This window comes from Podarcis raffonei, chromosome 11 (assembly GCF_027172205.1).
Source record: "Podarcis raffonei isolate rPodRaf1 chromosome 11, rPodRaf1.pri, whole genome shotgun sequence".
Classification (NCBI taxonomy): Eukaryota; Metazoa; Chordata; class Lepidosauria; order Squamata; family Lacertidae; genus Podarcis; species Podarcis raffonei.
Window position 1 is genome coordinate 52,182,853 of NC_070612.1, and position 24,015 is coordinate 52,206,867.

Sequence of the window (24,015 nt, forward strand, 5' to 3'; positions counted from 1 at the left end):
CAGGGGTCCTTTACCTTTACATTTTACCTGCCAAATTAGGAAAGTTCATGACTCCATTGTGGGATAAGCAATGACTTTTTCTGGCATGGTAGTTGAGTCAGATCTTGGTAAGGATTTGGACCGTATTAATTCACTGCATGGCTATTTCTGAGTTGTTGACGGGACCCTGGGCATATGGAACTTTCTAACCGGGCGCAAATGAGGAAGTGTATTTTGTTTGTGGGTTCAAAAGCAAAAGTGTGGGGATAAACTCGAGCAACCTTGACCTTTGTAGAGTAGGCTAGTTTCTTTGCACTCATACACCCTGCTCTGTCCTCCTTCCAGACAAGCAAGAGGCATCATTCAAGGACCCATTCCAGTCAGAAAAAAACACCCAGAATGTGAAGCTTGGTCAATGAGGTGTGTGGCATGGGGGACATTCCAAGGGCCGCATCAAGGGGTGTAGAAGGCACATTCGGCCCCTGAATCTGAGGTTTCCCATCTTTGTTGAAGAGATAGGATGTGCCAGTGTTATTTTCATCTGCTAAAAGAGGATCACAGATTAAGATGCGGGAATTGGAAAGGAAAATAAAAACCTGTGAGAGAAGTACTGGTAACAGTAGAAAGAAATGGATTCACGGGTAGTTATTGAAACATCTACAAATACTTTAAATGTTACACTGTTGCTGTGAAAGGAAAGGAGTATCTGTTGGACCAGGTGGTTCATTTGTGGTTTTTCACAAAAAATGTACAGGCAAAGTCTCATGGTCTTTATGACACACAGTCCAAAGTCTGGCATTGCATTGACTTCCAATTTGAAAACGTCTGGTCTAAAATTTAAAAGAGGATAGATTTTTTTGAAGGTGACTTTTCTAGGTCAGGGTTTCCCCCCCTAAATTAAATTTTAAAGGGAAAAGTTTGTAATGACATGTCTGCCTGTGATGTATAATCTACATAACGTAAAGAGGATCTTATAAATTTAATGCAGCTTATTCATACAGATTTTTGTTGGTTTTTAAAAACTTTCTGTGGCTTGTAATTATCCACTGATAAGGCACATATGGGGATAGATGTTTTTGCCAGAAATAAACACACTGAGCTCACAAAGCTATTATTAAAGTTCCTTTTTTTAAAAAAATGAGAAAATGCTTTTGTCTCTTTCCATCTTGATTTGAGGGATTGAGAAATCAGGAAGGAATGCAGGAGGGTGGGAGCTGGGAAATGAGATAGCCTCCCTGTGTTTGGTCATCAATTTACTCCTCCTGTTTCCCTGTCTCCAGGATTCCTCTAAATAGCTAAAGAATTGGAAAAAAGGGGGAAGGAATTTGAATTTTCTCTAAGCAAAAAATATATCTGTTTTTCAGTGTGTGTGTGTGTGTGTGTGTGTGTGTGTGTGTGTGTGTGTGTTTATATGAACAAATTGAGGATTATATTTAGGAATTATAGTTTGGGGGTGTACACTGTCAATTCCTGATTCAGTGGTACCTCGGGTTACATACGCTTCAGGTTACATACGCTTCAGGTTACAGACTCCGCTAACCCAGAAATAGTGCCTCAGGTTAAGAGCTTTGCTTCAGAATGAGAAGAGAAATCGTGCTCTGGCGGCGTGGCGGCAGCGGGAGGCCCCATTAGCTAAAGTGGTGCTTCAGGTTAAGAACAGTTTCAGGTTAAGAACGGACCTCCGGAACCAATTAAGTACTTAACCTGAGGTACCACTGTAATTTTCTAAATGTCACTTTTCTGTAGCCAGTAAATTCTGTACAAATGAAGGAACCGTTGGCCAGTGTATTTCAAGAGCAGCCCATCAATTTTGTTGCATGTTCCGCTCAGATGGTGGATAGGAGTAACACTGAGATCTCCAGCACCAGTGTTCCTTTTCTTCATTCCCCCTTTATAGATAGGAGTTAAATAAGAAGGCTCTACAACTAATTAAAGAAGCATTCTTTCCATATCCAGATTGCAGTCCCATGACATAACCGTTTCTTGGAGCTTAGCTTTTGTCTGTACAGTTCCTAGTGTATTATTTCCAAAGAATGCCTTGCGGTATTGATGACGACACAGGCAGGTAGACAGCAATCCACAGTTAGATTATACGAGGATTACAGAAGCAGAGAGTTACAAAAGTTCTCTGTTTTGTATTTTGTTCTTTGCCCTTGAACTTGGTGCAAGACTTATGGAAGATTAGGGGGGAAAGGCATAAGGAACCACCACAATCTCTTCAAGTAAAGACCTGTATGTGCATCAAACAATTCCTCTGCAAACATGTTTTGGGTAGTTCAAAAACACTGGTCACTAGAAGAAATCCAAAGCACAATCAAATACTGTGTCCTTTTTTTCTGACTCCAGGAACATATAGTTCCACTTCCCTTTGGAAGTGAGAAGGAAGGAAAACTCACATATATTGGAATAGCAGGGGCATTTTACCAGACACATACTTCAGCATTTCTGTTTTATTTACCTGTTCTTGGAAATAAATCTTAACGCTCTGGCATGAAATGAGGTGACTGTCATCAATAAAAGCTAAGATCTGATCTCCCGGGAAGACGATGGATATAAATTTGGATGCGCATTTTTGTAGTTTACTGAATTTGCAAGTCAAAATAACATCCTAGTGAGAGAGGGAAAAGATAAGCTGAGTATGTGAACTAGATTTTGTGTTAAGTGCTTTGTATTTTTGTTTATTTATTTAGGCGAAATGGAAATACCGGATTCTGACGATCCTTTAAGCCAAATGGATGGACATGACAGACCAGTGCCAACACACAAAGGTAATAATAGTTTATTCAAATATTAGTCCTATCAAAACCTGACAGCCAAAGGATTTGTTTTATGATCTACTCCCCCCCCCTTTGAAAAAACGCTTATGTCCCTGTGGAGATGGCAGTATTGAGTCAGTGGCTCATGTGCACTCTTTATAAAGATTTGAGGAGTGAGGTTCTTACCCCTCTACTATTGTCCATATTGGGTCGCTCAACCATTGCTACTGTGTCCTTCCTTCTAGCAGATCAAGATGATCAGGTGACCGCAAAAACTGCAAGGTTTTTAGCTAAGGCAAGAGGCTTGGCGGTTTAGACCACAGCGCCACCAGCTTCCTGAATAAACAAGCACACAATCACTGATAGGTCCACCTGCCATTGTGAGGCTCAAAGCAATGAAGATGATGCCTCCCCAGCTGTTGCCATTGGCTGTGGGTTTCTTGTGATGTCACAAAAGTACTTGGCAACTGAGTGGATATACAGGCAGGCCAAGGGGAAAGCCCTTTTCTCTTTCCAGCAGGACACACCTGGCAATGGATGTGACATTCAGCACTGCCCAGGTTTCTTCCACTTGGAGGAGGCCAACTGGAGAATGGAAGGAGGCAATCCTCTGGCAGTGGGATGCTAGGGAGCGATAATAAGGCAAGTTTGCTTGCTTGAGGGCTGCTGGTATCTGTGGTTGGAAGCTGGCACATGTTGGTTGATGCTACAAGTGGCTAAAGAATCAGGAAGCTCCTGGCAGCCAATCAGAAGCCATGTCAGATGTTCAGGTTCCAAAGAATGTTCACAAACCGGAATGCTCACTTCCAGGTTTGCGGCGTTCGGGAACCAAAACATTCGACTTCAAAGTTTTGTGCCTTTTTGAGCAACGACCTGCAGTGCAGAATTTGGAGAAGTGCCAGAACTGAAGGACAACTGCATTCTGATTTGACTATAATCCTGGGAAGTGTGAATCACGCTGGTTTGCTTTAAAATAATGAGCCAAATGTATCCCTGGAGCCAGCAAGTTCCCTTGCCAAAATTCCTCAAGGTTTGCTGCGATTGCTGAATTTCCTGTGTTTTGTGCAAAATTGTCCAGCATTTTCATCAGCGCTTTTGCCTCCAGCAGTTGTCTCGTATGCTATCCCTCCTTCAGCCAATCCACCTAAATCAGTTACCTTCTCTTCTGCTTTGTGCCTCATGCCTACTCAATGCCACTGATCAAGAAATGAGCTGGGGGAAATTGAAAGATATTTTTATATATACATTCTTTGCACACCCAAATCTCTGTCTGCTATTTCTTTTTTTCTTTTTTGAGGGAGTGGGGCAAATTGAATTATACCTAAATATCCCGAGTAGCGTTGGGCACGAAGGAATGAAGTGATCTGTTAGGAAATGTTTCCAACAAGAAAGCCTTCTCTAAAATTTGGTTTAATTTACTCTGCCGTGATTTGAGTTTAATTTACTAGAACTTCAGATACTCTAGCGTATGCTTACTTATCTTTAAACATCTGAGAGTTGAATAAGTGAACCTTATGTTCCTAATGCTACCGCTGACATGCACTCTGCGTCGCTCCAGCATCTCAGAACAGAACACCCTTTTAAAAACAACTTTTTGATTACCGCAGGCCTTTTCCTTTACAAGCTTTTTCATAGCACGAATTGCAATTTGGAATGTTATACTGTGGAACATTCTAATAATTGCGCTTGGCTCTCTGCCAGACTGCATGCTTTCTGGCTGCGTAACACACACCTATCCTGTTTGAATCAACCTGTCGAGCAGCTGATGCGCAGTGGAACTAAAATATGGTGCATTCATTTTAAGGCAGTCTTCATTTTAGCTGAACATGGATGTGTTTAATTCCAGTCCTGTTTCTCCTTATTTTGCAAGCTGCTCTCGTTGTTGTTGGGGGTTTGGGGGGGCAAATTGGTTTGCTTCCTCTGGATAGCTGTGTTATAAAATGCAAATCCATGTGTTGTATTTGAAACAGCTACATTAGATACACATTTGGGCACCTACTGTGGTTTACGGTACTTGATGGATTTTGTATCTTGCATTTGTGGAAGCAGCTATAAATATGTAAACAGCTTGTAAATGCAAACGGTAGTTTGTCAAGTTTTTATAACAGCACGAGAAACAGAAAGCAAAGCCAAACGCATCTGACTGTGGAAATAAGTTCTTGAGAGAATTGTTCAGTACAGTGGGGGAAGCATGCAAGTATCATCATGAACTGTGAGACTTCGGAAATGTCTCTGAAGAATGGAAGGGCCACCAAACTGAATGCAGTCTGCCTGCCCAACAGCTTAAGACCATCATAGAATTATATAGCTGGGAGAGACCTCAAGGACTGTCTAATCCAACATGGCCAACATGGGTCACATGCCCCACGGGGGAGAGGCAATTGATTTTTAAGGGGGTAAATCAAGAATGAGTTTTATATATATAATTTTTATTAGTTTTTTTAACATATCACTTTCAACAGTAATTAAACATACTTTTACATCTTATTCAAATTTTTGACTTCCTGTCTGAAAATGTTCCAATCTAATCTCTCGGTATGCATTTCTTATCTTCCCTATTACATTTCAAACTCATAACCAATATCTCTATCTTTTTCTACTTTGTAACACTTCGTATATTTCTCCTTACAAAACTTCTTGTAGTCCTACTAGCGTAATTTGTTGATTACAGTTGCTCTTCAAATAATTCATATACTTCTTCCAATCTTCTGTAAATCTCTGGTCCCGCAGGTTTCAAACCCTTCCTGTCATTTTGTCCAATTCTGCATAGTCCCTTAATTTCGTCTGCCATTCTTCTTTCGTCGGAATTTCTTCTTGTTTCCATTTCTGGGCTAACAATACTCTTGCCGCAGTTGTTGCATATAAAAACAATTTAACATTTTGCCTATTAATGTCTTGACCTAAAATACCAATTCGAGAATGAGTTATTAACAGTGAATCGCCTTTTAGGCTTCCTCCACGTGAATAGGAGTTGACTTTTTGAATAATAAGAATTATATGTCATGGGGTGGGGGCCATCAGGATTTTGGGGGGCACAGCCAAAAAAAGGTTGGGAACCACTGATCTAATCCAAACCCTGGCAATGCAGGAGTCTCAACTAAAGCATCTGTGATAGCCAACCATCCAACCTCTGCTTTAAAACTTCCACTAAATCAACAAAAATTGTGCCATCATAATAATAAAGGCATGGGGAACTGGATTCATCTGGTAGGCCAATTCCTTATTCACAACTGCCACCCTGGCCTGGTTAATCACCGGCCATCACAATGATGCCAGATGACCTGTTTTTGCCTGCACAGAGAGAGCTTGATTAGCTCCATGCACTGTGCTTTCCAAGACCGGACAATCAGCTTGGCAGCTGCTAACTATCAGGTCATCAGCAATGCCTGGAACCCCCAATCGGCCCAGTGGCATCTCTACTTCCTCTACTCAGGTGGTCCACAGCCTTGTGGTCAAATATGGAGGCCTGGTGGGCCTAATCTGGCCTGTGAGCCACAAGATTCCCACCCTTGTTCTAGGCCTTGACAATCATCATGTGTGTGATATCGTTGCTGAGTCCTTACTTGCTTGTCCCTCTGTTGCTCTTATTACCTGCACAGTGAATTATGTATGGTGATCGAAGCCCTACAATGACGCCTTCTAGGAAGAGAGGATAAGCTGAAATCAGAAGAAATAGGGTTTTTTCGGTGTTGGCTAGTGTTGTGGAGGGTGGCACTGTGGTCTAAACTACTGAGCTTCCTGGGCTTGCCGATTAGAAGGTTGGCGGTTCGAATCCCCACGATGGGATGAGCTCCTGTTGCTCTGTCCCAGCTCCTGCCAACCTAGCAATTCGAAAGCACACCAGTACAACTAGATAAATAGGTAGTGCTGTGGCAGGAAGGTAAACGGCATTTCCATGCGCTCTGGTTTCTGTCGCGGTGTCCCATTTTGCCAGAAGCTACTGTTAGGTCCATCATGAGACGTCCGCCAGCTTCCAATCACAGATACCAGCAGCCTTCAAGCAAGCAAAGTTGCCTTATTATCGCTCCCTAGCATCCCACTGCCAGAGGATTGCCTCCTTCCATTCACCACTTTGCCTCCTCCAAGTGGGAGAAACCTGGGCAGTGCTGAATGTCACATCCATTGCCAGGTGTGAACTGCTAGAAATAAGGGCTTTCCCCCTGGCCTGCCTGTATATCCACTCAGTTGCCAAGTGCTTTTGTGACATCACAAGAAACCCACAGCCAATGGCAACAGCTGGGGAGGCATCATCTTCATTGCTTTGAGCCTCACAATGGCAGGTGGACCTATCAGTAATTCTGTGCTTGTTTATTCAGGAAGTGGGTGGTGCTGTGGTCTAAACTACCGAGCCTTTTGGGCTTCCCAATAAGAAGGTTGGTGGTTTGAATCCCCACGACGGAGTGAGCTCCCGTTGCTCTCTCCCAGCTCTTGTCAACCTAGCAGTTTGAAAGCACGCCAGTGGAAGTAGATAAATAGGTACTGGTGTGGCAGGAAGGTAAACTGTGTTTCCGTGCGCTCTGGTTTCCGTCATGGTTTTCTGTTGTGCCAGAAGTGGTTTTGTCATGCTGGCCACATGGCCCAAAAAGCTGTCTGTGGACAAACGCTAGCTCCCTCGGCCTGAAAAGCGAGATGAGTTCCGCAACTGTCCAAGGTTCCTTTAATATGCTGAACCCCCTCCTTTTTATCAATTAGGTGGGCTGTAATAACTTTTTAAAGGCTGTTTTTAATGAGGGTGTATAAGAGATAGGGCCCTCTATTTTTTAATGCGATGTCAAGCTGATGATTTTGGGTATTATTTTTATATAGTTTCAAGTTGTTTTTATATATGAATTCTGAGTGCCTATCCCCCCCCCCAATTTGGATTTTAAAGATAATTGTGGTATGAATTTGGCAAAGGACCTGCTACTGCAGAGGTTGTTTGTGCATCACTAGGAAATAACCCAACAACTCAGCAGGTGTGCAAATGATGAATAATTAAGAAAATGGAGGGGGCACATTTTTTACTAGAAAAGGAGCAGGTAACAATAGGCAAAAGCAAGCCAAATAAGTGGTAGTTAAATTATATCCATTGCAGGCTCTAGCCTTGCCATGATATCTCAAACTGCTGCAAAAAAATATTGAGAACTGTTAGTGATTGTTGCACCATTTCAAAGGCAGGTGTAACAGTGTTCTGTGAGTGGGAAGAATTTACTGTACTGCCTCAAAAAAATTATAAAAGGCAGGGTGTTATGTGTTATGAGCAAATTCATTCACAAAACTGAATAAAAATGTTAAAACAATAATTTGAAACTGAAACTTTTTTTTACTAGAAACGATTTGAACTATATGTCTACTTAAGGGACGCGGGTGGCGCTGTGGGTAAAAGCCTCAGCGCCTAGGGCTTGCCGATCGAAAGGTCGGCGGTTTGAATCCCCGCGGCGGGGTGCGCTCCCGCTGCTCGGTCCCAGCGCCTGCCAACCTAGCAGTTCGAAAGCACCCCCGGGTGCAAGTAGATAAATAGGGACCGCTTTATAGCGGGAAGGCAAACGGCGTTCCGTGTGCTGCGCTGGCTCGCCAGATGCAGCTTGTCACGCTGGCCACGTGACCCGGAAGTGTCTGCGGACAGCGCTGGCCCCCGGCCTCTTGAGTGAGATGGGCGCACAACCCCAGAGTCTGTCAAGACTGGCCCATACGGGCAGGGGTACCTTTACCTTTTATATGTCTACTTAAGGCTTGTTATTTCATTTTATTGCTTAATTTTGTGTTTGTTAATAGGAAGTAACAGAATATTGTAAGTAACCATTTTTGGTTGAAGAGCATGTTTTGAGCATGCTAATTTTAAGCTGAAACAACCAGTTTCCTAATTATTCCAACTCTGTCATGAATCGTTGAAGTGAGGCATGAGGATTTCTGATCAAGTGACAAATCAAATCAGAGTACATATCGAGAATACTTTTTGGTTAAGCTTGTTTCTACAGAAGCAAAGAACTGTCAGTCCAGGTCTCAGATCATCATGTCTCTTATCTGCACAGATAATGCTTAATTTTAAACACCACAGACCTGAAGTGATTTTCTAAAACTGTTCATAAATAAGTGCCCCCAGGCAGTTGCTTATCCCAGCTCAGCTTTGATCTCTTTTTGATCTCTCCCCTTTTCAGGCTACTTTTTGACCTTTTTGGAACCAGTAAACAATATCACCATAGTCCAGGGCCAGACGGCCATTCTCCACTGCAAAGTCGCAGGAAATCCATCACCAAATGTCAGATGGCTAAAAAACGATGCGCCCGTGGTTCAGGAACCAAGAAGGATCACTATAAGGAAAACAGACTATGGCTCACGACTTCGAATCCAAGATCTTGACACCACCGACACGGGGTATTATCAATGCGTGGCCACAAATGGGATGAAGACGATCACTGCAACAGGAGTTCTGTTTGTAAGGCTGGGTGAGTCACTTTGTTTTAAACTGTGGCTTTTATAGCTAGGTTTATTGCTTTATAGACTAGCTCCTAGTTTTCACAATCACAAAATGAGAAATTAATTCACTGGGTCCCCCCCCCTTTTAGAAAATAAATTGCAACATGAAAGAAAATCAATAAAGTCCTTGCCCGAGGCATCCTCCTCAGCACAGAACGTCTGGGTTGAACCTGATACCATTTACTAGTAATAAAAGAAAGTAGATACAGATGGAATGGTCTGTAAATATGAAGTTCAGAGAACAGCACAAATGTGAATTAAGGTTTAGTCGAAGGCACAGAGAGGCAAGCTTCCATTACTTCACATTTCACAGTACTGCTTGAAGTCATTCTGTTCTCACTGGCCAGAAGAATTAAGTAGCTGTTCCCCATCTGGTATTCATAGCTTTGGCCCCAATCTTTGCACATGATGCCTGTGGCAGCTAGCAGCTGACTGTTTGCTGAAAACCAGCACGTGTCTTTTACTGTACAAAGGATACCCCCAAAACTGTATTGACTGAACTGATAAGTTGCACACTGGGTTTTGTATTGGGGTACGGACCAGTTTGAAGTCTTGGTTGTAATGGCACTAACTATGAAGGATGCTGTATCCTCTATGCATATTTGTTATAATAATTGCAACAGATTACTTAAATAAATAATAATAATAAGAAGAAGAACAATAAATTAAATTTATATACCGCTGTGGCGATCACTCAGGGTCCCCGGACGTTTCACTGTCTATTGATCCCTGTGCCGCCACTTTATTTCTCGCTGCCACCACCCAGGCCCTACCTGGGACAATACTGAGTCCAGTCAGGGTTAAATTGGAACATAAACTTCTGTTTATTTATTGCAGTTTAACAAGCGTGTGGTTTCATAAACGGTATTGGTGAATTACAATCATGGGGTACCTATCCATACCTATAACTTCTGCTACCTGCTCTCACCTCTCAGATATTTACAGTGGTGCCTCGCAAGACGAAATTAATTCGTTCCGCAAGTTTTTTCTTCTTGCGAGTTTTTCGTCTTGCGAAGCACGGTTTCCCATAGGAATGCATTGAAAATCAATCAATGCGTTCCTATGGAAACCGCCTTCAGACCAGGTCCAGGGACAGTCTGTCCCCCAACCTCTTCTGAAGGCTGGGGGGGGGGGGACAAGGGCTTTTCTTCCCACCACCAACCTTCAGAAGGCTGTTCTGAAGGCTGGCAGTGGGAAGAAAAGCCCTTCTCCCCACCTCCCACCCCGCAAGCTCCGGGGACAGGAGGGCTTTCCTCCCGACTGCCAGCATTTTAAAAGCCCCCGGGACAGCGGAGGTCTTCTGAAGGCAGTCTTCTGAAAGTCTTTGCCCCCCCCCGCCTGCCTTCAAAAGCCATCTGGGATAGCGGAGAAACGCGCTGCACTTCTCCACTATCCTGGGAAGGCAGGCGGGGGAAAAAATACTTTTCCCCCCTACACTGAGGAAAAAGCATTGTTAAAAAGAGTGTACTTGTTTTAATGCTATTTTCCAAGAGCCAAAGCTATTTAATAATTTCTCTTTGTTCATTTCTAGGTCCAACACACAGTCCGAACCACAATTTCCAGTAAGTACTACTTGTGACTAATTTACTGGGTGCCCTAAGTATTTTGATGCAAAAGGCTCAGTCATAGAACCATTAAATGAAGATGGAAGTCATCTCATGTCTTTACTTTTCAGAACGATTGAAGAGATACTTGGAAACAAGGAGAGCATTGTGCTTTATTTGGTTTCACTTTGATAAAATTCTTTTGCCTTGTTTCTGCAGGCAGGTTTTATGTTTTAGAAGGGCAATATAGCACTACATTGTGATGGTATTTGTATGGCGATAGTTTCAGAACACTTAATGTGAGCAGAAAACAGCCACGCGCCCCTATAATTCTAACTTTTACCCAGTTTATTTTACTATTACCCAAAAACTCAAGTTAAATCAGATTCTGAAGACGTTATTTTTGAGTAACATTGTAATATGAATTGGTTTGTACTTCAAGATTTGTTCTTCTTGGCTCTTAATTTATCACAGCTTCATATTAAATGGGAATGTTTCTCTTTCCCTTTCAAGATATCTGAATGTATTTTGCATCCATTTATATAATTGCACACATTTGCTTGTATGGTATCTCAAGGATTGAGGAGATAAGACTGCACAGTTGGAAACTAAATTCATAATATTGTCAAGTGTGAGTATTATCTCATTTATCAAAAGGGCCTGAAGGACAGCCAGAATGTATGACTCAGATGTAAGTTCTTATTTTCCACCCCAAAAGGTTAAACTTGTTTGGGGCCACATGGAGACAGAAATTTATAGGAGAACGTGTGTTCATTCTCTCAGTTACTCACACACATATCAATAAAGAGTTGAATTGTCCATTGTTCAGCTTTTGTTTCAGGGCTGTTTCATGTTCTCCATTTTCTACTCAGGATTTTATTTCTTTGTATAAAGCACCCATATACGTTCACTTATTTCACGCTCACATGTTTATTAGAGATGACTGGGAACTATTGAGTTGTACTCTGGAAAAAAGTTGAGGGAATTTGGATTTGAATACCCACAAAACTCCCAATACCCATCCCAGAATCTCAGACTCTAGAAATCCTGCTCCAATTGTGCATTTAATAGTTTTCCCAATCATATGCCAGTGGTACATTCATGCCACTACAAAAGCAACCCCTGTCAGATTCTGCTTGGAAACAGCTTCTGTCATCATGCTTTGTCAGTTTAAGAGGCTTAAGTACATAAGTGGCAAGGTATAATGTACCCTTAAAGCCTCCTAGACAACAACAGCAGCAACAACAATTTTATTTTTTGTACTCCACCTATCTTACTGGGTTGCCCTAGCCACTGTGGATGGCTTCCAGCATATACAAAAACATAAAAAATGTAACATTATAAACTTCCTGATACATGGCTGCCTTCAGGTGTCTTCTAAAAATTGTGTAGTTCTTTATTTTCTTGACATCTGATGGCATTCCATAGAAAGGGCGCCACGACCAAGAAGGCCCTCTGCCTGGTTCCCTGTAACCTCACTTCTCGCAGGGAGGGAACGGCCAGAAGGCCCTCGGAGTTGAACCTCGGTGTCCGGGCTGAACGATGAGGGTGAAGACGCTCCTTCAAGTATACAGGGCCAAGGCTGTTTAGGGCTTTAAAGGTCAGCACCAACACTTTGAATTGTGCTCAGAAACGTACTGGGAGCCAATGTAGGTCTTTCAGGACCGGTGTTATATAAACTCGGTGGCCATTCCCAGTCACCAGTCTAGCTGCCGCGTTCTGGATTAGTTGTAGTTTCCGGGTCACCTTCAAAAGTAGCCCCACGTAGAGCACAGTGCAGTAGTCCAAGCGGGAGATAACCAGAGCATGCACCACCTTAGTGAGACAGTCTGCGGGCAGGTAGGGTCTCAGCCTGTGTACCAGATGGAGCTGGTAGACAGCTGCCCTGGACACAGAATTAACCTGCGCGTCCATGGGCAGCTGTGAGTCCAAAATGACTCCCAGGCTGCGCACCTGGTCCTTCAGGGGCACAGTTACCCCATTCAGGTCCTACCTTATATAGGACCTTAATCCTATATTGTAATAGTGAACTCATTCTCCAAGTGTTCATCTGTTGGTAACCAAAATGGCACCATCCACAGACACAAAATAAGTATTAGCAGGTTCGGGGGAACCCTAAGGCTTTCAGAAGTGAAGACAACTTAGAATTCCCGTTCAATCAGAACGGAGAATGATCAGCAGGCATAGAATGCTAACTGACTCAGGGGAGGGGACTGGATTGCAGGATGGGGGGGGAGGCATGAACTGGAGTGTACTGGGAGAGGCCATGGGAAGCTGGGTGGAACCCCAAGCAGAGCAATCCACACTGCAACATTTTGTTACAGGTCCCACTTCTAGGTATAAGAAGTGTTAAGGAAATAGTGTTTTCCTTAAAAGCACCTGTAGGTGGATTCCCAGGGGACGCGGGTGGCACTGTGGGAAAAAGCCTCAGCGCCTAGGGCTTGCCGATCAAAAGGTCAGCGGTTCGAATCCCCGCGGCGGGGTGCGCTCCCATTGCTCGGTCCCAGCGCCTGCCAACCTAGCAGTTCGAAGGCACCCCCAGGTGCAAGTAGATAAATAGGGACCGCTTACTAGCGGGAAGGTAAACGGCGTTTCCGTGTGCGGCTCTGGCTCGCCAGAGCAGCGATGTCATGCTGGCCACGTGACCCGGAAGTGTCTCCGGACAGCGCTGGCCCCCGGCCTCTTGAGTGAGATGGGCGCACAACCCTAGAGTCTGGCAAGACTGGCCCATACGGGCAGGGGTACCTTTACCTTTACCTTTTAGGTGGATTCCCAATTAAGAGATGTATTGTCTAACCCTGATTTCATTGTAGTTCATAGCTATTTCTGGTAACACGATTGGAAATATACAGTCATACCTCGGGTTACAGACGCTTCAGGTTACGCGTTTTCGGGTTGCGCACTGCGCCAAACCCGGAAGTACCAGAACAGGTTATTTCCGGGTTTCTGCACTCGCGCATGCACAGAAGCACTAAATTGCGCTTTGCGCATGTGCAGAAATACCAAATCGCAACCCGTGTGTGCGCAGACGCGGCACTGCAGGTTGTGAACGCTGCAGGTTGCGAACGTGCCTCCCTCATGGATCACGTTCGCAACCCGAGTGTCCACTGTAGTTTGTCACTTAAATATTTAACTTTCCTAATATTGATTAGCCATGGGTGCAGAAGATAAGAACTTTTTTGGCATTTCGTAGTTTTACATAGGCTGATTCAGTGGAAACAGAGCTTAAGACACTGTGCCACACTAAGCCAACAGAATATTTTGGTTTCTGAATATTATGTGAATGTCCTTATTCGGTTCTTAAGCTCATTGCTTATTATCGTGAATATGAAGCTGAGGCCCTCTAGAATGTCTAATGCAAATCTAAATAGATTACCACATATTGTATAAATCAAGTCAGTTTTTAAGTGCAGTCAAACTAATCGAACAATTTATTCTTCAGAAATCCCATTTTAAATTGCCATGTGTTTTCTGTTGACAAAACAGGGATGAGGGGTGGAAATCAAATGTTCTTTCTCTAAAAATCTCACATTGTTGATTATTTGTTGAGGGGGCATTCTTCAACAGTTATTGTAAAACAAACCAAATACTCCATCTAAAATGTATTGCCATTGTTGTGAGCTTGAATTGGTCGCAAATAAGTGAACTAAAAGCACAAAAATAGCAAAGGGACTGTCAGGTGGAAGCTTTTTAATTAATGGGGGGGGGGATAGTCAAGCTATTTGCCTTTGTTTAACTTTTCCCTATATATAATAACAACAAACTTATATGAAAGTGGGTGCTTATGTAGTTAAAACAGGCGTAGGCAAACTTGGCCCTTCCAGATGTTTTGGGACTACAACTCCCATGATCCCTAGCTAACAGGACCAGTGGTCAGGGATGATGGGAATTGTAGTCCCAAAACATCTGGAGGGCTGAGTTTGCCTATGCCTGAGTTAAAATAACACTATCTACACAGCAGATGGGGTGTTTCAGCAAGCTAGAGGGAACCAAAAGCTTCACAAAAGTCCAAAAAAAAAAGAAAATAAAGACCGGGGAGCCACAAAACCCTAAGAGAGGATATAAATAGCTCAGTAAAGACTGGTTATGTTTGATAGGCATGGAATGCTGATTGGGCATTAGGGGAAGAGAAAACAAGAGGAAAGGAACATGGAAAGCAGTGTTCCATATATCTTTGGACAAGTAATAAAGGTAAAGGTAAAGGATCCAGTTAAATTTGACTATGGGATGCGGCGCTCATCTTGCTTTCAGGCTGAAGGAGCTGGCATTTGTCCGCAGACCATTTTCCAGGTCATGTGGCCAGCATGAATAAGCCACTTTTGGCACAACAGAACACCGTGATGGAAACCAGAGCACACGGAAACGCCGTTTAACTTCCTGCCACCGCGGTACCTATCTATCTACTTGTACTGGTGTGCTTTTGAACTGCTAGGTTGGCAGGAGCTGGGACAGAGCAACAGGAGCTCACCTCCTCGCAGGGATTCGAACTGCTGACCTTCTGATTGGCAAGCCCAAGAGGCTCAGTGGCTTAGACCACAGTGCCACCCGTGTCCTGAATAAACAAGCACACAATCACTGATAGGTCTACCTGCCATTGTGAGACTCAAAGCAATGAAGATGATGCCTCCTCAGCTGTTGCCATTGGCTGTGGGTTTCTTGTGATGTCACAAAAGCACCTCTTTATCAACTTGTACTGGTGTGCTTTTGAACTGCTAGGTTGGCAAGAGCTGGGACAGAGCAACGGGAGCTCACGCAGTTGTGGGGATTTGCACCACCGACCTCGGGTTAAGAACTTAATTCGTTCTGGAGGTCTGTTCTTAACCTGAAGCACCACTTTAGCTAATGGGACCTCCTGCCGCCGCTGCGCTGCCAGAGCACAATTTCTGTTCTCACCCTGAAGCAAAGTTCTTAACCTGAGGTAATATTTCTGGGTTAGCGGAGTCTGTAACCTGAAGCGTATGTAACCTGAAGCATATGTAACCTGAGGTACCACTGCAGTTGAAAGAAAGAAAGAAAGAAGTACAGTGGTCCCTCAGGTTACATATACTTCAGGTTACATACACTTCAGGTTACAGACTCCGCTAACCCAGAAATAGTGTTTCAGGTTAAGAACTTTGCTTCAGGATGAGAACAGAAAATGAGCTCTGGCGGCGCAGCGGGAGGCCCCATTAGCTATACTGGTGCTTCAGGTTAAGAACAGTTTCAGGTTAAGTACGGACCTCCGGAACGAATTAACTACTTAACCCAAGGTACCACTGTATTCTGAAAGCGGGCATGCCTATTTAGCTGGAATTCTGAACAGGAATGCCCTACTCACAATGCTTTGTCTTGCTTGTTCCATGTTTATAATCCTTTCTAGTCTTTTTCAATGAAGTATTGATTTGTCTTCATTTGATTTATCTTTTGACTTAGAAAAACAACAACACACAATGCATCTTTCAGTTTAGATCTTTCCTCCCCCCAAGTTGTACAGTGAACCTCTACCTGCGACCATAATCCATTCTGGAGGTCCGTCCAGAGGTCGAAACAGGTCGCTGGGAGAGGTGCCATTGTGCGCAGGCGCAGGCAGCAATTGCCTGCTTCTGTGCATGTGTGAAAGGCGATCGCCGCCTCTGCACATGCGCAAACAGCAGCAAACTTCCAGTTACTTCCAGGTTTGCCGTGGACGTTGGGCAAAATGGACGCAAGTGGAGGCAGACATAAGAAGGGGTTTGACTGTATCTATCCTCATGTCACACCATAATATTCCTAGGGCCTCCCCCCAGTTGCCCCTGCTAAGGTATTCATTACAGTTGCCAATAGAAATGAGCTTAAAGCTGATCCATAGTTTAATCTACTCTCATAAGGAATCAACGTCTGCAGCCACATCTGCTTTTCACTACTGTATTGCTATCCTCGTACATGTCTACAATAGACTGATTATATGTCTCCAGCAGACTCTGTGGCCAGAGGCACCATTATTTCAATAATACAAGAACACTGCCTTACCTTTTTTGCCAGTAGTTAATTGCATTTCTTTTTGAAAGGATTTGTTGTTCTCGGGTAGCTTAAAAGGATGCTAAAAGTAGCTCAACTATGGGGAAGTAGAAGATACGAATGTACTGGCCTATGCAGGGGTAGACAACATGTGGCTCTCCAGATGTTGGACTCCAAATCCCATCAACATGTCCAGTGATGATGAGAGATGTAAGTGCAACAACATCTGAGAGCACCATGTTGACTCTGGAAATTGTAAAGATTCTATTCTATTCTATTCTAGCCATTGACTGTTTCCAATGTGTAACTGATTTAATTAGCCAGTTTATTGCAGTATGCTGTATGCTGTGAAAGAGTATGATGACCATTATTTGCAAACTTCTGCAAAAGCAAAAAATTGTCCAGTAGCACCTTAGAGATCAAGTTTGTTCTGGCTATAAGCTTTCATGTGCATCCACACTTCGATGCAGGTGGCGCTGTGGTCTAAACCACAGAGCCTAGGGCTTGCCAATCAGAAGGTCGGCAGTTTGAATCCCTGCGACAGGGTGAGCTCCCGTTGCTAAGTCCCTGCTCCTGCCAACCTAGCAGTTCGAAAGCACATCAAAAGTAGATAAATAGGTACCGCTCCGGCGGGAAGGTAAATGGCGTTTACGTGCACTGCTCTGGTTCGCCAGAAGCGGCTTAGTCATGCTGTCCACATGACCCGGAAGCTGTATGTCGGCTCCCTCGGCCAGTAAAGTGAGAAGAGCGCTGCAACCCCAGAGTCGTCCATGATTGGACTTAACGGTCAGGGGTCCCTTTACCTTTAAAGTGGTACTGGACAATTTTTTATTTCTTTTGACTGCGTCAGACCAGCACGGCTACCTACCTGAATCTAGAATTCTGGAAAAGCAGTATCAGTCCACAGTTGGCAACTTGGCCACTGCAGATTGAGAGGCCTGCAAAGACCGGAGACAGCACATGCTGGAAATGTAAAATTAAAGAGGGTAATTTCTTCCACATGTGGTGGACTTGTGACGAAGTGAAAAGATTTTGGGGACAAATTTATGATGAATTAAAAAAAAATTTGAAATATACCTTCCCCAAAAAACCTGAAGCGTTCCTTTTAGGTATGATCGGAGAGGAGATCAAAAATGAAGACCAAACATTCTTTCAATACGCAATGGTGGCCGCCAGGATTTTATTAGCGCAAAACTGGAAAACCTCTAACATCCCCACCGTCAGAGAATGGCAAATGAAACTATTCGAGTATATAGAATTAGCGAGAATGACACAAAAGATCAGGCATCAAAAAAATGTAAAGCTCATGAATGATTGGAATAAATTTTTAAGTTACATTGAAGTTAATTTGGGTATTACTAAAATCACAGTGGGTGGAATTTAAAACCTGCAATGTATAAAGCTGATATAATACAACTGCAGAAAGGTTACGAGTTTACCTAGCCTAAACTGAGATGGAAGGAAGTCAATTGAGTGGTGTTTGTAGGTTTGTTTGTTTTATGTCTATATGTGTTACTTCAGTTTTTCTTCTCTGTTGACACTATTTTTTCTCTTTTATCTATTACTTTTTTAATGTCTTTGTGCTCTTTGATGTTGTTTTCAAGAATTCAATAAAAAGATTTAAAAAAAAGAGAGAGAGGCCTGCAAAGAAAGAAACACCAAACTGAAGGAGAAGCGCAACAGAGGCAAGGTTTAAGTGAACTAAATTTCAGATATCAATGGCTTTTCTTCAAGATATAGCAGCCTTAATGCAGGTTAATGTGTGGTCAGCTTCGATGTTCTAAAGCAGCTTTCCCCAAACTTGGGTGTCCAGATGTTGCTTGACTATAGTCCCCATCCCCCCAACCCCCAACCATGCTGGCTGAGTGTAACGGGGGGGGGGGAGGCATTTGCAAAGGTGTGCCACTGCCCTGCACTTCAAGTCTTCTATGTACTTTGCATCATGTCTGGCTAGAGCAGTGGTGGTGAACCTATGGCACGCGTGTCAGAGTGGGCACTCGGAGCCCTCTCTGTGGGCACGCGTGCCATCGCCCCAGCAGAGCCATTCCTGGGGGTTTTCAAAGTTGGCTCGCCCCCCCCCCATCGCCTCTCCAGGTGGTAATCGCTCTGTAGAGTGTGCACTGCCCACAGCAGCGTAAAGTGCAGTTGCGTGCCTGCCAAGCGGCTGATTTCTGGCCGTTCCACTCCCCCCCCCCGCCATGTTTGGTGTGATTGGTTGGTGCCACAAGCAGGAGATAGAAAGCAGTGGCAATGAGTGTGTTTTTTGGCTGAGTCAAGGGCTTTTGTTAATTTGTTGGTTCCTGCGAGCTTTGTGAGTACAGTGGTACCTCAGGTTACATACGCTTCAGGTTACATATGCTTCAGGTGACAGACTCCGCTAACCCAGAAATAGTGCTACAGGTTAAGAACTTTGCTTCAGGATGAGAACAGAAATCGTGCTTCGTCGGCACGGCAGCAACAGGAGGCCCCATTAGCTAAAGTGGTGCTTCAGGTTAAGAACAGTTTCAGGTTAAGTACGGACCTCCGGAACGAATTAAGTACTTAACCTGAGGTACCACTGTATTGTTTTCCTCTGCGTCGTGTGCTGAAGTGTGTTAGTGTTTATCAGCAACAACACCCCCCCATATTAGCTCAACAACGGTTTGCAATCCCCCCCAAAAAATATCTCAACAACTCCACACAACGCCCCCCCCAAGCAGAAGGGCACTCCTCCCAAGAAAAGATCAATAACTCTGGTTAATCTCACCCCATTTCCTTACAGTATATTTATTTGTATGTGCACATGCAGACAATCATTATTACCCAATATTAAATTGCCGTGTTGGCACTTTGCGTTCAATAAGTGGGTTTTGGTGGCAGTTTGGGCACTCGGTCTCTAAAAGGTTCTCCACCACTGGGTTAGAGCACCCCTTTTCCAATGTTTCCTGTTCCATCCTGTCCAAAAAATGACTGACACCACTACAGCCCACTCACGACTGTTTCAGGAGACTTGTTCTTTCCAGTATTGAGGTGAAATCCACGCAATTTGCCTTCCTTGTTCTCTCTGGCATTGGTTGTTCCTGCAACCTGCGTACTATCAGGCAAGAGCAGTCGATGCAAATAATATTTGGTGTGATTTTGGGGTGTAGGCAGCAAGAAGCAGCCTTCTTTCATTGCAAGGTGCTTGGGGCAGAAAGGGGGTTAGGAAGAGATGCTGCAGCAATGTTTCTCCATAGAGTTTGTCCAGACTGGGGGCCCCTAAGAAGGCAGACGAGAGATGAAGAACAAGAGCAGCTTTTATCTGCCTGCAGTGATAAGGAATTGACATAAAAGAAGCAGAAAAATCCCTGCAGAGAAGCACCCGTTACTTATATTACACATAATATATAGCAGCATCTGTCGTACTTCAGTTCTGAGTAAAATAAGCCTTTTTTATAGCATGATTTTATGTTCTCAATGTAGATTAGGCTATGTGCCTACCTATTCTCTTGCTACTGAAGACAATATAGTTATTATGTTTATATGCCCTCTGGCTCAATCACATGACAGGCTGTGTATAATAGATATCTTAGGCAGTTAACATGCACTGGGTTCTATCTGCATTTATTCTTGCATTTAGCTTGTTTGATTTGTAAAGAAAGGCTCCTTTGTTCTACAGGTATCTTTCAAACCTTTGTCTGGGTGGTGTTAGTATGCTACAAGCCTAATTTCACTAACCCATGAATCTAATGGCACAGAGGAAATTATCTCTAGTAAATCTTCAAATATTGCTTTGACGCGGAGTCTACAGATTTGAGTTTTAGTTAATGAGTGAAACAAAATCTCAGGGTCACTTAAAAAATCAGCAGCACATTTTATTCATTAGTCACTAATTCATTAATTGGGCATCGCCTTTCCTAAATGCATTTATTGGTTCTAATGAATTGAGTAATGGTGATGTTGAACGATGGCTATGGGATAGGTGCTGTTGATTTTAAGTACCATCACTCTCTGTGTGTTTTTACCTACTCACGAGGAGAGCAATTTCATTGCTGTAACTGACCGACGCCAGGATATATGCTATCCACACACAAAAAAAACGGGTGAATGACTACTGCTAATTATGTAATAAGCACTGTCTTTGTACTTTCTGCATTTTGTTTCCATCTAACCTCCCCCAGGCATGTAATCCAGGATAATGCATTCATCTGATGAAGTGGCCTGTAGTCCTCAAAGCTTTGCCATAATAAATTTAAGGCACCACAAGTCTACGTACCAGATGCAGCTGCCCTGGACACAGAATTAACCTGTGCCTCCATGGACAGCTGTGAGTCCAAAATGACTCCCAGGCGGCACATCTGGTCCTTCAGGGGGCACAGTTACCCCATTCAGGACCAGGGAGTCCCCCACACCCGCCCGCCCCCTGTCCCCCCAAAAGAGTACTTCTGTCTTATCAGGATTCAGCCTCAATCTGTTAGCTGCCACCCATCCTCCAACTGCCTTCAGGCACTCACACAGGACCTTCACCGCCTTCACTGGTTCTAATTTAAAAGAGAGGTAGAGCTATCATCCGCATACTGATGAACACCCATCCCAAACCCCTCGATGATCTCTCCCAGTGGCGTCATGTAGGTGTTACTGAACACAAAGCACTCGTTTGAATTCTTGTCATTACCGAGACAAAATTAAAATGATCTTCTAGGTGGCCCCTTAAGCCATGTTTTGGCTCCGAAGATGTGAAAGGTCTAGATTTCATTTCATGTTTAACCTCAGTCAAATTGGCAATCTCTGGTTTGAAACTGAGTCACTACCGTGTGGTTAAGTGAAAAGTACATGAACTCTTTGTGAACTGGGAATGAGGCTGTTCCTGTTTTGTTACATCGGTTCCCCTTTCTGTTTAGCGCCACACTCTGTGATGACTTTAGTTATTGTAAAGTGTATTGAATACCAGTCGGGGAGAGGAGAAATTGCCCTAATTGGTGCTTCTGCTGAAGTTTTGTTGGGAAACAATAACTCCACGTGTGCAGAAAGGGCTTCGTTTTCAAAAAAATATTCCATCCTACATAAATACATTATATTAAATTATAGATGTCTATGCTCAGCATTTCCTACATCCATTTAGTTCCTATGTTCTATGAACTTGGCTGACCTAAAGCTTGCAAATACCATTGTGCTGTTCTTGGCCATAATTGCAGCAATAATTACAACAATGCAGCTGCCTAATTGCCACAACAAACCATACATTTATTGTAGCCCATCTTTGACCTTCTCTGCAAAGTTAACACATTCTTTTTAAGAAATCAAGTCGGTGCAGGAATCTGAAAGTCTTCATACTATCCCTCCTGGGCTGCATCTCTTTGGTGAGAAGGAGAAATGTTGATGCTCTGGCTTAAGAATAGGAGACTTTCCGTCTGGCTTAGCCAAGCAATTGCTGACTAAAATAGCAGGGGAAATGCAGTAGTGACCAAATCAGGCATCCCCAACTTGCAGCCCTCCAGATGTTTTGGCCTACAACTCCCATGATCACTAGCTAACAGGACCAGTGGTCAGGGATGATGGGAATTGTAGTCCAAAACATCTGGAGGGCCAAAGGAGTGAAGCTACCGGGAACCAGGCACAGGGCCTTCTCAGTGGTGACACCCACCCTGTGGAATGCCCTCCCATCAGATGTCAAAGAAATAAACAACTACAGTGGTACCTCGGGTTAAGTACTTAATTTGTTCCGGAGGTCCGTACTTAACCTGAAACTGTTCTTAACCTGAAGCACCACTTTAGCTAATGGGGCCTCCTGCTGGCACTGCGCCGCCGGAGCACGATTTCTGTTCTCATCCTGAAGCAACTATTTCTTAACCTGAAGCACTATTTCTGGGTTAGCAGAGTCTGTAACCTGAAGCGTATGTAACCTGAAGCGTATGTAACCCGTGGTACCACTGTATCTGACTTTCAGAAGATATCTGAAGGCAGCCCTGTTTAGGGAAGTTTTTAATGTTTGATGTTTTATTGTGTTTTTAATATTCTGTTGGGAGCCGCCCAGAGTGGCTGGGGAAACCCAGCCAAATGGGTGGGGTATTATTATTATTATTATTATTATTATTATTATTATTATTATTATTATCTTTCAGAGTCTTAGTAACCTGCCATCCCTAGCATTAAAAGGAATGGCTTTTTTTTCCTAGCAATGGTACTCTGGAGCAACTCCATTTAAGCTGGATACATTAAGCAGATTTTTAGCAGCCCAGACAGTAATTCAACATATGCATTAGGTTCTACAGAAGAAAAAAAGAATTTGGCATTAAATCTATAGGAGGGGGTGGGAGAGAAGGACGTTTAAGCCCTGATTTCATTCTGTTTATCTAAGCCATAGTTCAGAATTATGCCATATTTTAATTAAATCTTGGCAAGGCCTCTTTTGCTATTCGCTTGCAGGAAATGAAGAATTGCAGGAGGAGGCAGGAGAAGAGAAACAACTGCTTGCCTAATTGCATCGCATGCCGTTAAATGCCAGCAATGTGTTATGAGGTGTAACATGATACACATTGTGGTCTCAGTTGGACAGCCTTTTAATAGAATAACCTGCCACATCCTATTATCATTAGCATAGGATTTCTAAGATAATTCTTGTTTTCACTTTTAAAAGGTCCCCCCTTTACTTCCTTGAATTAATACGTTCATTGATGCCCTTCTTGTTTCCAGAAACATTGTCTGGTGAAAACGTGAGATGAGAGACCAGTATCTGGAGGAATGTAAAATGTCAGATTTAACATTTCTCTGCTGCTGTTGAAGGACATATTTCTTTAAAATTCATCAGGGACAGGCAGACATCTGCAGATGTACTTACAGGCTCCCCAATTTGTCTTTTGCAGGGAAGATTACCACGAAGATGGTTTTTGCCAGCCTTACAGGGGAATTGCTTGTGCTCGCATCATTGGCAATAGGACCATTTACGTGGATTCCCTCCAGATGCAAGGGGAAATTGAGAACCGAATCACCGGTAAGCCTGCATGCCTCTATCCTTGTCTGAAAACATTGTATTTTACGCAAAAGCCTGAAATCCAATTTTAACACTGTAATGAATGGAAATCAAACTGGGTACAGCATTTTACAGCCTGCATCATAGAATGAATTGCGGCAATGTGTTTTCCCTATTACGCAGTAGCTTTTGCAGTTCTCCTGAGGTGGAATTTGAAGTTCAAGGAATCTTTCTCAGGGCTTTAATATATGTCTGGGGAAGGGTTTCCTCCCTTCACTTTAGTTCCTGCTTCGGGGCAACAAGAGTACAACTCTAGCCTGAATGTAGAGCTGTCCACACAAAAAAGAAACCTCTTTGGAAAAACCGGAGTAATTTC

At 43.4% G+C, this 24,015-nt stretch overlaps 1 protein-coding gene across 1 annotated transcript in view; it reads left to right on the top strand.

Annotated features, from left to right (window-relative positions):
- The window catches only part of ROR2 (receptor tyrosine kinase like orphan receptor 2), a 159,742-nt gene that overhangs the window by 109,146 nt on the left and 26,581 nt on the right, over window positions 1–24,015 (top strand). Inside the window, exons 2-5 of the mRNA XM_053409288.1 lie at window positions 2,670–2,747; window positions 8,873–9,160; window positions 10,723–10,753; window positions 23,533–23,660. Coding sequence (XP_053265263.1) covers window positions 2,670–2,747; window positions 8,873–9,160; window positions 10,723–10,753; window positions 23,533–23,660 — 525 coding nt within the window. The remainder of the gene's footprint in view (window positions 1–2,669; window positions 2,748–8,872; window positions 9,161–10,722; window positions 10,754–23,532; window positions 23,661–24,015) is intronic.